Source organism: Lipophrys pholis, assembly GCF_963383615.2.
Source record: "Lipophrys pholis genome assembly, chromosome: 4".
In the NCBI taxonomy this organism is placed as follows: Eukaryota; Metazoa; Chordata; class Actinopteri; order Blenniiformes; family Blenniidae; genus Lipophrys; species Lipophrys pholis.
The window spans coordinates 26,892,770-26,907,176 of record NC_137637.1 but is presented as its reverse complement, the minus strand read 5'-3'; the positions used below and the strand labels follow the sequence as shown (position 1 = coordinate 26,907,176).

The 14,407-nt window shown below is 38.0% G+C and overlaps 2 protein-coding genes across 5 annotated transcripts; both read right to left on the bottom strand.

Annotated features, from left to right (window-relative positions):
* Positions 1-2,301: 2,301 nt before the first annotated feature.
* On the bottom strand, positions 2,302-6,315 carry rdh5 (retinol dehydrogenase 5 (11-cis/9-cis)). 4 transcript variants are annotated; one of them, XM_080460895.1, is made up of 6 exons: positions 6,037-6,315; positions 5,112-5,197; positions 3,885-4,207; positions 3,522-3,780; positions 3,035-3,198; positions 2,302-2,945 (listed from the first exon to the last, which is right to left on the bottom strand). In XM_080460895.1, the coding sequence occupies exons 2-6, from the start codon at positions 5,141-5,143 to the stop codon at positions 2,725-2,727; spliced, it is 999 nt and encodes a 332-aa protein (XP_080317021.1). In that variant the 5' UTR covers positions 5,144-5,197; positions 6,037-6,315; the 3' UTR covers positions 2,302-2,724. The 4 variants fall into 4 exon arrangements, with proteins under 4 accessions (XP_080317021.1, XP_080317020.1, XP_080317022.1 ...); XM_080460894.1 differs by lacking the exon at positions 6,037-6,315 and adding an exon at positions 5,381-5,467 and having other exon boundaries at positions 2,307-2,945; XM_080460896.1 differs by lacking the exon at positions 6,037-6,315 and adding an exon at positions 5,309-5,455 and having other exon boundaries at positions 2,307-2,945.
* Positions 6,316-7,795: 1,480 nt separating this feature from the next.
* bloc1s1 (biogenesis of lysosomal organelles complex-1, subunit 1) lies at positions 7,796-14,143 on the bottom strand. The gene is made up of 4 exons (XM_080460779.1): positions 13,752-14,143; positions 13,511-13,583; positions 10,635-10,767; positions 7,796-8,506 (listed from the first exon to the last, which is right to left on the bottom strand). Exons 1-4 carry the CDS (start codon positions 13,810-13,812, stop codon positions 8,396-8,398), a joined length of 378 nt encoding a protein of 125 aa, XP_080316905.1. The 5' UTR covers positions 13,813-14,143; the 3' UTR covers positions 7,796-8,395.
* Positions 14,144-14,407: the final 264 nt, after the last annotated feature.

Genomic DNA, 14,407 nt, shown 5'->3' with positions numbered 1-14,407 from the left:
ACTTACAACAACAACAACAACAACAACAATGATAATAATAATGGTGTTGAGCAAAAATATAAATTGATGATCATCTGCTCATCTACATGCCTTTCAGTATTCACACAGATCCAGCCTACTATATTTTTAGGGTATGTATTTTGTTTACTATTTAGTTCCTGGGATTTTATAGATTATACATTTTTGGTGGGTTTGGTGCAGGATGTTACCAATGTTCATTATACTCCACTGTACTGCACCTGGAAGACTAATAAAAACTACATTTACAAAAATAGAATTACAATTATGATGGTATATGGATTTCACTCATGTAGTGCCTTTCCACAGCTTGAGCAGCCCACAAAGGGCTTTAGATTTTTAATCAAATTCAGGTGCTCAGCCAGTCCCTATGGGGTTAAGTGTCTTGCTCAAGGACACTTTGACTTGTAGGCAGATAGGGACTTTAACCTGCAACGTGTCAATTGAGAGACAGACCTGCTCAACCAACGCAGCCAACAGCCGCATTTTCCATCCATTGATCCATTTTCTATACATCTTTATCATGTGCTTGCTATAGGCGAGCAGGTTGCACCTCAGACAGGTCATCAATTCATCACAGGACAGAGAGAGACAGACAACCACACATACTCACATTCACACCTTGGGGAAATTCAGGGTCACCAATTAACCTCACATGCAGGTTTTTGGACGATGAGAGGACACCGGAGTATCCAACACCCACACAGGGAGAACATGCAATATCCACACAGAAAAGCCTGGCCAGTATTTGAACCCAAAACATTCTCACTTTGAGGCGGGGAGCCAAGCAGTTAAAAAGTGCTAAATAAGTTGAAGTTATCATTTACCCAGCCTTTGCCAGGAGTCAGCTGGAGTTGGATAAAGTAGTAAAGAAGATGGATTGATGGAAAATAAAAGTTAAGCAGGGTGTTTAGCTCCCAGAAAGCAATAATAGAAAATATAAAACTCATAAAGTAGTATATTATAGCTGAACACTCAACTTCTTGTATTTTCACAATAAAATTGTGAGCCTACACAATACTTGCACTAAGAAGTCATATACATTACATACAGTCCTGCAAGACAGAAGTTACTTTTTACCTCATGTTGCGATTTTGGTCAAGCCTGGACTTCCTGTATTTGTACACATATTGAAACAATTGAAAGCATCTTTGTTTATCATTGAAATGGTCTGATCTCAACCTGTTTAAATGTCAAACTGATAGCAGAAGGTTTACATGAACAGAGACACAATATACCATCAAAACAAGTGGATATAAGTGAACTGGTGTGCTGGCTTATATCTAAACATTGCACACATTGCAAAAAACTAGGGGGGACAGGGGGGTTCATTAGGACCTGCTGGATGAACTCACAAAGTGTAAAATGTCAATGAAGAAAAAGAGTTGGCGGGAGCACTGGAGTCAAACAACATTTGGAAAATGTTTTTAATTGTTGGAAGGGGTGATATTGAAGTAGCACTGGTAATATGAGGTGATAGGGGTAGTATCATATTAATGTGAGGATTGTACTATGGAATTTTTATGCATACCTGTTTTTTTTTTATTTATTTTGTTCTATTGGTGTTGCTTACTTGATATTACTTTTATTTATGCATATAGTGTCTTTCTGTTAAGTTTTTATTCCCATCCAAATATTTATTGTTAAAAAAATAGAAAATCTATTCATTCTATTTTTGTTTTGACTTTATTTGTATGACTTTTGATAGCTCAATGAAAACTAAAATGAGATTCATCCTAACTGGAAAATATGCATAAACATTACTTTTGGTCATTTTTTTAAGAACATATATTCATATCTATAAAAGCAAGACATATTTATTTTAAGTAACTGATGTTCCCTATTGGTCCATTTAGAGTCATACTGTTTCATTAATAATAGAGATCATAATCCTACACTAAAACCCCAAACTGACCAACAGATGGCAGCAATGTTAATAGTTATAGTTTAAGAGACTTAACTTCCTAACGTATTGATGGTTAAACAGAAATAGCATCAAAGTTATCCCATGGTAATGAGTGTGTGAAATCATGCATCCTAAAGGCTCCAAAAACCCTGTGATTGTAATAAGACAAAAAGCCATAATGTTATATTTTTCCTGCTCCAGCCCAATTAAGATCATTTGCTGTATCTGGCCCCCTAAAATGGGTTTGACACACTTACTCTCATAATTTATATAAGTACGTTACTGGCCTTCTGGAGCCAATTCTATTGTATCACATACTGTACATGCTGCCATATATGCATGGTGAAGGTGCAAAAAAAGAGACAGTCACATCAGCAGTATTGCTTCAAAACACTACAGGCCATGCCACCAGCTTTTTGTGATCATTATTTAATTCAGAAAAATAGTTTATTGATAGTAAAATACACTTTGATGGTGGACCACATTTATATCAAGCAACAAATAACCCAGATAAAAGGCACAGCAGAGTGTCAACAAACAAAACCGTACGTTTACAGGCAGTTGCACTAATAATTTGGTGAAAAATTAATTGCAAAAGTGATGCAGACATCACAGAGGGAAATTACATTTTAGTGACTATTTGTTTATAAATATGGTGACAGTAACAGTAACATGATACATATATATATATATAAGGATGATAAGGATTTCTTTTAAATATCAGTCTCAGTGCCACATCGAAATGAAATAAAATAACTAAAAAAGGCTGATAACTTTGAAGAAGTCTCTTTGAAGTCAAATCACACGCTCTTTGAAGGACGCGGCATCACCAGCCTTAGTCCAATGTCAACTACACAGGAAGGCATGTAAGAGAGCGGGATCCAGAGGAGCTTGGCATCCCAGCCGGCACTGTATCGGGTCCGTGGGTAGGCAGCAGTCAGAGCGTGCTCCATGCAGTTTGTCACCTTGCTGAGGTCAGAGTCGCAGACGGCATTCATGATCAAACGTTGGACCTTGATATCTGAAAAGCAGAGGTGCATTTATTTTACATAACGTCTGATGTTCACTCGAAAACTGGTCATTGCATTTTAACGATGATCCTTGACTCACACTTGTCAAGGTACTTGTCTCCATAGCTGGCTTGTACTTCAGGGGTGAGCTGGTTCCACAGGCGGTGCAGCTCCCTCTCAATTGGGTCGAGGCTGGTCACCGCAGTCTTGAAAAACCCAGGCTCTATGATGCACACGTTGATCCCAAAGCAGCTGATATCTCTCCTGAAAGGTTATGTAGGGTTAGACTGCATATTGAGTATGCTATTTGAGTATGTTAAAATGTGTTTGTATCTTTTGCTTTACAGTTAAATTGGGAGCCAATTTACATCCCAGCTTTAGAATGGGATGCTTTGAGGAGGACACCTATTCTTTCATGTTTGGTTCCATAGTCATTTCATGTCTGCAAATGTCAGTTTAATAATGGAGTTTTGTGGTGGCATCTCTTTATAATCATTATGTGAGTCTTAACTAGGCCCAGAGGTGACTTTCTCTACTGCTTTATGTTAACATTCTGAAAGATTTGATGAATATGTGTTGGTCTTTACCTGAGGCAGTCTGAAAAACTCTCCACGGCAAACTTGGAGATGCAGTATCCACCACCGTTCGCAGCCACCCTACCCAGAACTGACGCCACATTCACAATACGTCCACGAGCCTTCTTGACGAGGGGCAGGAATATCATTGTCATGGCAATCACTCCATTCATGTTGACTTTGAGTATGCTGTGGAAATCCTCGACTTTCATCCACTCGGAAGGACCCATGGGTAATGAGCGACCAGCGTTGTTCACGATGCCCCAGAGTCCTTGATAGAAAATGAAATACCAAAGCGTGAGAGGAGTACTTGAGAGACCTATGTTGTGAGATGTCATTTACAGAGTCGATCCAGCAGTGTGGATCATCTCTCACCTTTATCCCCGACCTCCTGCTTGGTCCATTCCATAGCTTTTTGTACGCTGTCCTGACTGGTTACATCAAGCAGCACAGTCTTCAAATAAGGCCCCGCCACTCTTTTTAAATCATCCGCTCCTTTTTCCGTGAGGCAGCCAGCCAGCACACGGAAACCTTTTCGGTCAAGCTTCCTACAAAGGAGGTTTCCAAACCCAGTGTCACAGCCGGTCACAAAGACGTACTTGTCAGTGATGTTGTCAATCTCAAGGCTGTCTCTGTACAGCCACACGAGGACCCACAGCACCACGAAGGAGGAACAGATGTACAACCAAGCATTTTCCCTAAGAAAAGAGGAGAAATTATCATTTATATATATTAAAAAAAAAAAAAAAAACACACACACAGACACACAGAGGTTGTACTTATAGATGTTGGGACAGGCATTATCAATTTGAGTTATCTATTGACCTACAATGTGGGAGAGTCTGCAGACTAGACTACAATTCTTTTCAAACACCAACCAAGTAAACCCATTCCTAACACAATGAATATCAACCTGTTTTTACATCGTATAACACAAACTAAAAACTACAGTGCATACAAAAAAATGTTGAATTTGGAGAAAAAAATATTTTCTTTTTGCAATATATTTATAATGTAACACTTTCATGAAAATGTTAAGGATATGGTTGTGCGTTATTCATTTAATCTCTTATTTAATTAATTATTTTTGGCTTTGCTTTGATTTGCTCTGTTCCGTTTAATTGTTTTGTGCTTTTGACTAATTTTGTTCTAATTGTTTTGAATCATCTCCTTTGTGCCCTCATGTCCAAAATTAACTTTTCAATCAGCCAGTCAATCAAAACAATCAAAAGTAACACTCAAATTGTAAGAATAGAATAAGTAAAATCCAAGAATAGGCAACTCAAACAGTAAGCAAACACACACACACACACACACACACACACACACACACACACACACACGCACGCGTATACACACAGTCACCTCATGTGACCTCCTAAGAGCCATTGAAATAAGAAAAGCAATACAATAACATTCTGTACAGTATATTTTATCCATGGTTACCAGTCATTCACACTGTTTCTCATGCACAACTACAATACTGTGTTTATCTTATAACGTCCAGCTTTCAATAATATCAGTGAAACTTTCAAGTCGACCGGAACCGAAGTTGCGGCACTGTTGTCAGATGAAATCTAATAAACCATAGACATGTCTTACCCTAAAAGGTCGTAGAGAAACTGTGTATCCATGTTGCCCTCGGCACTTGAAGTGGGCTTTTGGTCACCTGGAGGACTTGTTGCTCGCTGGAAAAAGAACATGTTGATCAAAGGTTACTCAGCACTGATAAGGCAAGCCGCCAAAGAATTCAGGGAATGGAATGAAATGTAGAAATTAGATTAATTTCAGGAATCCACCAGTTATCAAATTCTGGCCAGATGTCATCGTATATTACATGTTGTAATGATTTTGACAGCTGGGGCACACACTGAATTTGTTTCCTGAGGAGCCCTTGTATGGGAGGTGCATTTATTACACCACTGCTTTGGCTGCTCTGGGCACATGAGAAATCTTTGGATAATGCTCTTAAAGAAGAAAGAACGACGTTTGTGAGGGGGTGAGCCTCAGTGACGGGGGTGCATTGTTTTGAGGCACAGTTTTAATACCCGTGACGAAGCTGCTTATAGGCTGAAAACCAATTAGTTTGCAGGGTTATTAGTGAGTAACACGACAAGAAAACTTCTGTGGATTGTCCAAAATATAGAAAAGGCTTAAAGATGGGAATTAAATGCTGTTGCAACTGGCATAAGAACATCGATTAAAACCTAAGAAAAACTATTATTAGTGTCAGGATTTATGAATACAATTTTGCTTCTCACAATGAAGTCTAATAAACGCAAAAAAAAAAAATGTGTGTAATGTAAATTAGCTAATTTACCGCAAATAGAAAGACTGAACTGCTTTTTGCTGTGAACTGCTGAGAAAAATATTAAAATCAAATTCAACATTCAACAGGTATTGATTCAATACCGATAACGTGGAGCTGAATCAGAGTAAAAATAAATGAATCAGAGAACAAGCATGGCAGAGACAGGAGCTTCATTAGAAAGACAAAGACCTAACTATAAAAACTGCAATGTCTTACCTTTTTTTTTTTTTTCCGATCAAAGGTGATGGATCTCCACCAGCTTTCCTTTCCCTTTCTGGTTATTCCTGTCTTTGCTCGGAGGGGCTGGTCAGAGAGAAGCTTTATTCCTGCGGTTTATCCCTTAAGACAAGTCCACTGCTGATAATCCCTGTTCCGTAACCACTGCATTTGTGTACTCAAGTAAAAGAAAAAAAAAAGAGTCAACTTTACAACTGTACAATTTCGTAACACTTTATGCAGTGGCAGGCTGGAACGTTTGCTGATATTTCAGAACGTGGGAGTTCTCATTCACGCTAAAGGAATTTATGAGATTGTTAAATTATGATAATCCCACCTATCAAAGCCATGTGCACTCAACATAAGGGTCATGTTAGTGGCCTCATTCACAGTTTTCTTATAACACTTCAAGACTTGACCCTTGTTTTACACATCAATGCTTATAAATCTATTCATCTGACAGTTCCTGTCTCACTCAACTTGCCTTGCTCTCCAAAATATTAGAAACAGCTCAACAGTAATGTAGACTTTTACCTAAAAAAATTTAACATGTAAATTAGAGATGGGACAGAGACACATGGTCAACCTCATCATAATTTATTAATTTCCAAAATTGCTCGATAGAACTATCTCATTGTCACTGCATTCTAAAGTAAAAGCATCAACATGCAAACATGTTAATTTTCTATAAAAACCACTCTAGTAAGTAAATTAATACCTCTCTCTTACTAGAGTGGACTATGTAAAAGCAGAATATACAGCAGAGCTACTCTGTCACATTACATTATAAGAGGACCTAAATAATATGGCTGTTCAATGTATGCCTCCATATATTGACGTCTATTTGTATTTCCATACCTACAGCTACATAACGTTTTTTTGTATTTTGTTTTGAGTCATTATTGATAAAACATAAGGGATTATTATGTTATTGATGACTCAGGGGGCAATGATTGGAGAGTAAAAAATTATTGAAATATTATGTAAATGAATATTATGTAAAATATAACACCATAAATGTAATATTGACAACAACAAAAAAAAGCTAAATTTCAATAAATGTTATATGAAAGATCAATTCTCAATACATAAGATGTGGCAGCGTTGCTTGGATTTTAAATTTACTGATGCACATTGATGATGAGGTATCTTTACCGAGGGTGTCGGGATGAGTTTCATCCCGCCTTGAAGGAACAAAAACTATTATTTACTAGTGCGGTGAAATAAACAGGCAAACAGCCGGTCATTATGTGAATGAACTCGACGGTCACATGTTCTGAATAATTATTTCCTCTCTCGTCACACATTCCAGAAATGTTTCAATCACCCACAGCAGGTGAAGGCTTATCCAGTTATGGTTGACAAGAACTTTAAACTTACATAAACTGTAAGACCCCGCAAAGCCCTCCACTTTTATAACGGATACTAATAAGCCATCAGATGAAAGCCGGTCCTTCATGGTGGAGTTTTGGAGTGAAAATATTGCTGCATTCTCACACTTGTAATTAAAGAGTTCACCTCAAAGCCTCAACTCGCGCACATCGTCTCCATGCGTGATTCAATTTCAATCTTTGTCCTCCCACTGCTGGCTGACACATATAGAATAGCTAAGATGAGATAATTTCTAACAAAAAAAAAAACTGCCGAAGCAGCTCTTTTTCAAATTAGGCTTTTGTTGCCAAGTTTTTCTTACTCTTCTATGTGATTATCTCCTTAGCAACAGCTTAATTAAAACAACTGATTAAATTAGAAAGGAAATGTGAGTACATTTTTTTTTAATCTTTATTAAAAACAAAGTTCCTTTAATACATTGGACCAACATTCAAAGCCAAGTACAGTCCTCAGTGTGCACACAGTCGCAACTCATTCAGGGACAGGCATCAGACAACGAGGGAAACCTTTAATACATTGAAAAACAAGAATGCGTCTGTGTTTTATACGACAACAAAAATTGTGCATGCAACACCTTCACAAAGCCGCACCGATTTGACTTTTACCCATATTTAATGATAAATCATTTACGGACAAAATGCTGTAGTTAAGAGGAGAATGCCCTCTCTATCAAAATGTTACAAACAAGCTTGACCTTTGAGCTTCTGCAACATCTTTTGAATTTGTCAATATTGTTGCTAACACGGGAACTTAAGCGGCGATGTAATCGCCCGGCGTATCGAACGTGACACACTTTCCACGTTCTTCAGACGGCAGGAACTGTCCACCTCCGCGGCCGAGTGCAGAGAGCAAAATAAACGCAGACATTGATCTTGTGCTGACAGGGGGCCCAACTGGACCCGATCTATATTTCCGCTCCAGTGCATTCACTTTAAGCTGTAAACATCCCACACAAACATCGCGCAACTTATGAGCAAGCGGACTGCAGCTGACCCTTGTGCACGTACTCCAGGGCTGTGGCGATTGTCCTCATATCCATCTCAATGCTGCGAGCCCAGTTCTCCACGTCCCCGATTTCCTGTTGACAAACACAAGAGGACACAAAGTGAGTAGCTGCCACCGTAAACATTAATACCAAACTCATCTACAATTAGAAGCCGCATTAAGGGAAAAGTCTAATTCAACAACAAAATCTGGGTTTGACAAAGTTTTTTATATCAGCTTTCTTAAAGTGACGCTGCCCTGACTTTGATATTCACTCTTTCACTCGACATACAAGTTCATATTGACAAAACGAGAGAATATCAAACACAAAGTTTTTATTACAAGCAGACATCTTTGTCCTGTGAAAGTCCCCCTGAAGGAGTCTGATGTAAGAAGTATATTCATTTGAGAAAGTTATGTTCATCCTGCCTAAAACCTTTGAGTTAAACCAGCCTGTCAACACTTTTAGCCATTCATTGTTTATGATTATGCAATCCAGTTTCCTCGGACTGTGTTTATCGTGCCGACTTTATTTTCCCAGGAATTGCAATCTTTTATTGACAGGTTAACAAAGCTTTTTCTACTTTCTCTCCAGCAGATGATAAAGTCAGGATCAGGACAGGATTCAAACTTTGACAGCTGTGTCAAAGTGTCCATTGCTCAGTTTGAACGGTAATACTATGGGCAGTGACACAGACATGAATCAAGGCACAAAACAAAACTCAAATTTTAAACAAACAAAACAACAGTATTTTATTCTGGATACTTGTGAGTGAACTTTGCTGTCTGAGCCTGGCTCAGACTAATAAACCGAGTCAGCAGTATCCAGCCACACAGACGCACCACCTAATACTCTCCAACGGTCTTAGAATAGTTCATGCACAATCTAGTGGATTAATTATAGACACAGTTTAGAATGTGCCAAAAAATGACACGGGGCTTTTTTGTGTGTAAAAAACAACAACACACAAACAAACCACTAGATGGCGATGTTGCAAAGCTATTACAATTGTGGCATGAAAACACTGAATGAACTTTTGACTTACGCAGACACCATGACAGGTGGAAATGATAAGGTTGTCCAACAGTGTGTCTACTAGTGTGACTTCAAGGAAATGATTAGAGTGAGAGATGGAAACTACTGATAGACTCAGGAGGGGTTATGGTATGTAATGGACCCATAAAAGTAGACAATGTCTAATTAATGTCGCTCTCTGGTGTATAAGATTCAGAGTTCATATTCTTCAGACAACCCCAAATATATCAAAACCATCCTAAATTAATGGCCCAAGTCATTTCTTGAGCAAGATTATTATTTTTTATTTAGAATATTGGCCAGCGCTGGTAAAATAGCCTAAATCCTTCATTGAACAGATCATGTTGTTTTACAAAGTATAAACTCTTTTTTTTTTTTTTTGGGCAAATCTGAAAAATAACACAGACGGAAAAAAAACCACTGTGAATTCCAGTGGAAAATATAACACATTTGACTTCATGGAGAACCTTTGGTTGGAACAACCTTATCAGATATTTTATGACACCTATTCAAAAATCGCATATGTCAGGCTCATCTAGCTGCTGGAAGAACGCCTGCCTCCCAATCACTCCCACTTCAATCCACAAAAAATTTAAAAAGCTATTCGTAACAAATATTACCTTCGATTTGGATCAGTTCATTGTGGGAATCTTGCCTTCAAGTTACAGAGAGTAAATATAAGTGCATATTTGGAATACTGTGCATATTTAAAGTGGAGCAAATCACATTTTCATTGTGGCTTCAGAGGAACCATATCTGTCATAAAGGCCTATTATTTGATTCTGTCAGTATAAGTATCATTAGAATATAGTATTTAAATGATTTAACCTTTTTGAACACATTTTTTATTCTGTGTGTGTGTGTGTGTGTGTGTGTGTGTGTGTGTGTGTGTCTCTCTCTCTCTTTGGTTTTGTTTTGTTATCTTGTAGAATTCAAGAAAAAATGGAACGGCGGATCACTCGTCTTATAATTACTAAATAGTGAGAACTGTAAAAATTCATGAATGTGCAATTCTGAAATGTGAAAAAATAAATTAAAAAAGAAAAAGTTATAAAGACCCACGCTGAGACGATGTACTTGCTAAATATACTGGCTTATAAAATGTCTCATCCAAACCGGCACTGCATAATTGCACCTTATGTGACATATATAACTCCCCGGGGGCCCGTCCTCCCCCCGTACCCACCTTTAGAGCTTGGTTGAAGCCTTCCACCATACTGATCCACTGAGCGGTCTGTTTGGAGAACTGGCTCGCTTGCACTTGAAGAGTCTTCACCTCGTGGTCCAGCTTGCGTTGGTTTACGTATGCCTGTGCAACACTGAAGGGAAGTGGGACACAACAATGAGCTTCACCTGATTTAAGTAAACAAAGATCATGTATTTTACTGCATTTACACTGAATTAGAGAAGACTGAATTTGTATTTCGTGTTGGAATTTGCTCTAGTGAAAACACGCTGCAACATTCAAAGTCCAAATTTCACCCAGTCGCCAAAGGGTTTTGTTCATAAAGTCAAAGTGCAACAATAGTCTTTACATCGTGCTGTTCTTGGGTTTTTTCCAAATCTTAATAATTGCAACATGTCTGCAGTTGCATTGCACATTAGTTTAATTCTATCTCAAATAGACAAAAAAGAATCTGTCGAGGGGAAAGCTACAAAGTCAGATTGACTGAAATCTGTGAGGGAACTTATGTTACCTTGTTAATCTATACAGGTAATTCAATATAAAAGGCCGTCAGAAACTTTTTTCCACCCATTATTTTAAAGAACCATTATGTATATAAGCAGATGAGAGCAATACACTCATCTACTGTTACAAGGTTAAAAAAAAGAGCTCAAAGTGGACCAGTAAAAAACCCTTCAGATTCCCACACCACATTGAAAGCTCCACCTACTTTTTCGTAGTAGGTAAGGTAACCTTAAGTAAGGTAGGCTTGTTTTTACACCGAATGCTCATCCGGATGCAACCAGAATTCAAAGCCTGGTGATCTGCACTCACCATTTAGGTGTTAACCTGAAAAGTAATATTCAGTCGTTTCAAGATTTATTTATTTTTCATCTCCTTTTCCTATCTTTTACAGTGGATACATTCCACAGTGATTTTAGATCATAAGTTATGAAAAGCACACTTGAATCAGAGATTAAAAAAAAAAAAAAAGTTTTAGAGTTGATCGATAAGTCGTCCAAAAATATGCTTTTTAAACAATAGATCAAGCGTAACATAGCCAAGTGACAAGTGTTTGTGACACCCCCGAATTGATTGGTCAGACGCAGTATGTGCTACAGAATACTTTGAAAAGTACACAATCTTAAAAAGCTGACAATCTGAACACAGATTCAAGGAATTAGCTGCAAACGTGTTGGCCGAAAGGGCAAAGAATAGGCCACTGCACACACTCACTTCATCCAACTGATATTCATTGAACAATAAAATGGATTGTTTACGACCGTCTACAAATTTGTTGTTAGGAATGTGTTTATTAGATTTTATTGAAGTTGGTTCCCCTGAACCATTCTTTTTTCTTTGCACACTCTGGTTTTGCACTAAGGTGACTGCTGCAGGAGTTCCTTCTGTAATAGCGACAAACGTGTTTCGTTGTTTTCAGGCATTTCGTCAGGCAGATTTCTTCTTGTCTACAGATTCCTCCTGCTTACATACACCTTTACTACAATTCCAGAAGCAGTACTCTCTGAAACCATGGTTTAACTCACAATTCAATAAAGACAATACAGACTGCTGAAGTGGTGTACAGTAAACGTCCTTTCATTGGGGACTATTAAAATTAAGATGTTTATGGACTTCAGGAAGAAACTGACATGTGTGTGCGCGTCCCCTCTGTGTATTATGTGTGGAGAGAGTGCAGACTCATGATTCCTGGGGGTTCGTGTGTCTGAGGACCTCTGATGAGTATCCACAGCAAAACAAAAAAGAAAGAGTGAGGGAGCTCCCATTGAGATTCCATTAATGAGCATCCATTGAGAGCATCCTCACATGCTTCCTCTCCATAGTGTATACTGGCTGCAGACTAGAAAAAAAAGGACTGCAAAGGGTCTGCAGAAATGATCGCTGAATATTTTCTACCCCTTTGGGAAGAATGTACACCCAGCCAATCAAAAAACCTCATGAAGACACCGCTCACAGCCGCAATACAGCAAACCACCTGACAGTTTCCTCAGCCATCAGAAAAATAAAGAACAAATATAAAATCAAACTTGGACTTGCTGATATTCGAGAGCGAGTCCAGGTTATAGCTTGCAGGCATTTCTAGTTTTCCTGTTCTCTCTCTGTGCATGGGTGGGTTTTCATCAATTCCCATAAACAATGAAAATAATACACATGAGCGTATGGGGCATTCAGAATGACCTATAGGTGGGAATGTTAGCATGTGGAATGCATCTCTGAGAGTTTCAAAATATTTAGTTGTATTTTTTTACGATGCCAAAATAAAATGCTATTTTCAATACAGATCTTCAATTGAATAAACACCGTTAAAAGTTATGTATGGTTTTAAGAAACTGCATTTTTTGTGTATTATATTACATATTATGTTCATGACTCAATCATTTAAGTGTAATACTGCAGCTCGAGAGCTTCAGAACCAAATCCATTTGCATATTGTGGTTTTAAAGCTAAATAAGAATACATCAAGTCGAAGTGATCAGCCTGACTTTACCTATTTTGGGGATTTTTCGTCTCACTGTGATAACATCTTACTTATAACGCATACCAGGGCATAGTGACAATCTCTTTTACTTCTGCCTTTACACAAACTTATAGACCAGCAGTAATAAACTTCAAGAAATGATTCTTAAGTTTACTTTTCTTTCTCAGCCTCATAGAAGCTGATCATGAACACATTACATTTTTAATCGTATTATTATTGTTCATATTATTTTACTACTCTTGTATTTACTGTCCACTTGCTGTAGCAACAATGCAAATTTCCCCGCTGTGGGCCAAATAAAGGATTATCATATTTTCATTCATAATGTTGAAATTATTGGATTTTAATTGAAAAGTGTCCATTAATACAATAATCTCTATTTCTGAACGTGTCTCACCCAACGTTTAGATGGTCGACCAGAGCTTCTGTCAGACAAGTGGCCGCTGCGATGGCTTCACGTCTGCGTCTCTCTGTGCACGAAAAATAAAATAAAATAAAATAGAATAAATAGCAGAAGAAAGATGATCAACAGCAGTGAGTTTAAAGCGGATCAAACAGGAGGCTTTGGGGGTTTTAGCAAAGCTTTGTTTTTAGCATTGGTTAGCATCAAGGCTACACAGCTGTGGAGTCTTCCTCACCCTGCAACTCCTTTCGCTCATTCTGCTTCGCCTGGTGCTCCTTCAGTAAACGGGACAGCATCTTGTGTCTGCAGCCGTTAGAGTTGTTTATCCTCCAAAATATCACTAGTATTAACAAATGACCATGTCGTGAATTAACTATCTTTGTCACCAGCTGGCTAGAAGAAATGATGTCACGAGACCGGAACCTCGAGGCTATTAGATGTGGGCGTCTCCATCAGATAGTCGTCATCACCATAATCCGAATTCTGCGTAGTGGTGATAATGCATTACCTGAGAAGAAATATGCGCGACAACACAATATTGAAATATATTTGAAAGGTTTTTCCGTCATGTAGTTATTAGAGTTTGCAACACACTGACGCCTTTATTAGTTTATTTACGTTATTTCCAATGACTTTCAAAATAAAAGTGTATTCGAAGGACGGCTCCACTGCAAAAAAAAGTTTTAAAGTGTGTATTTGTATTCTTCGGTTATTTCGTCGAGATTATTTTAGGATACAAAGAATAAAAGCAATTAGCTTTCCAGGGATGTTGTTTATTTATTGTTCTTGTACCCGACGCACACAAAATTTGGTCTGTATTTTTGTAATTTACAAGCTAATCATCTTGATAATTTTTAACAGTACAGGGTAGTTGTACTTAGAAAAAAATCT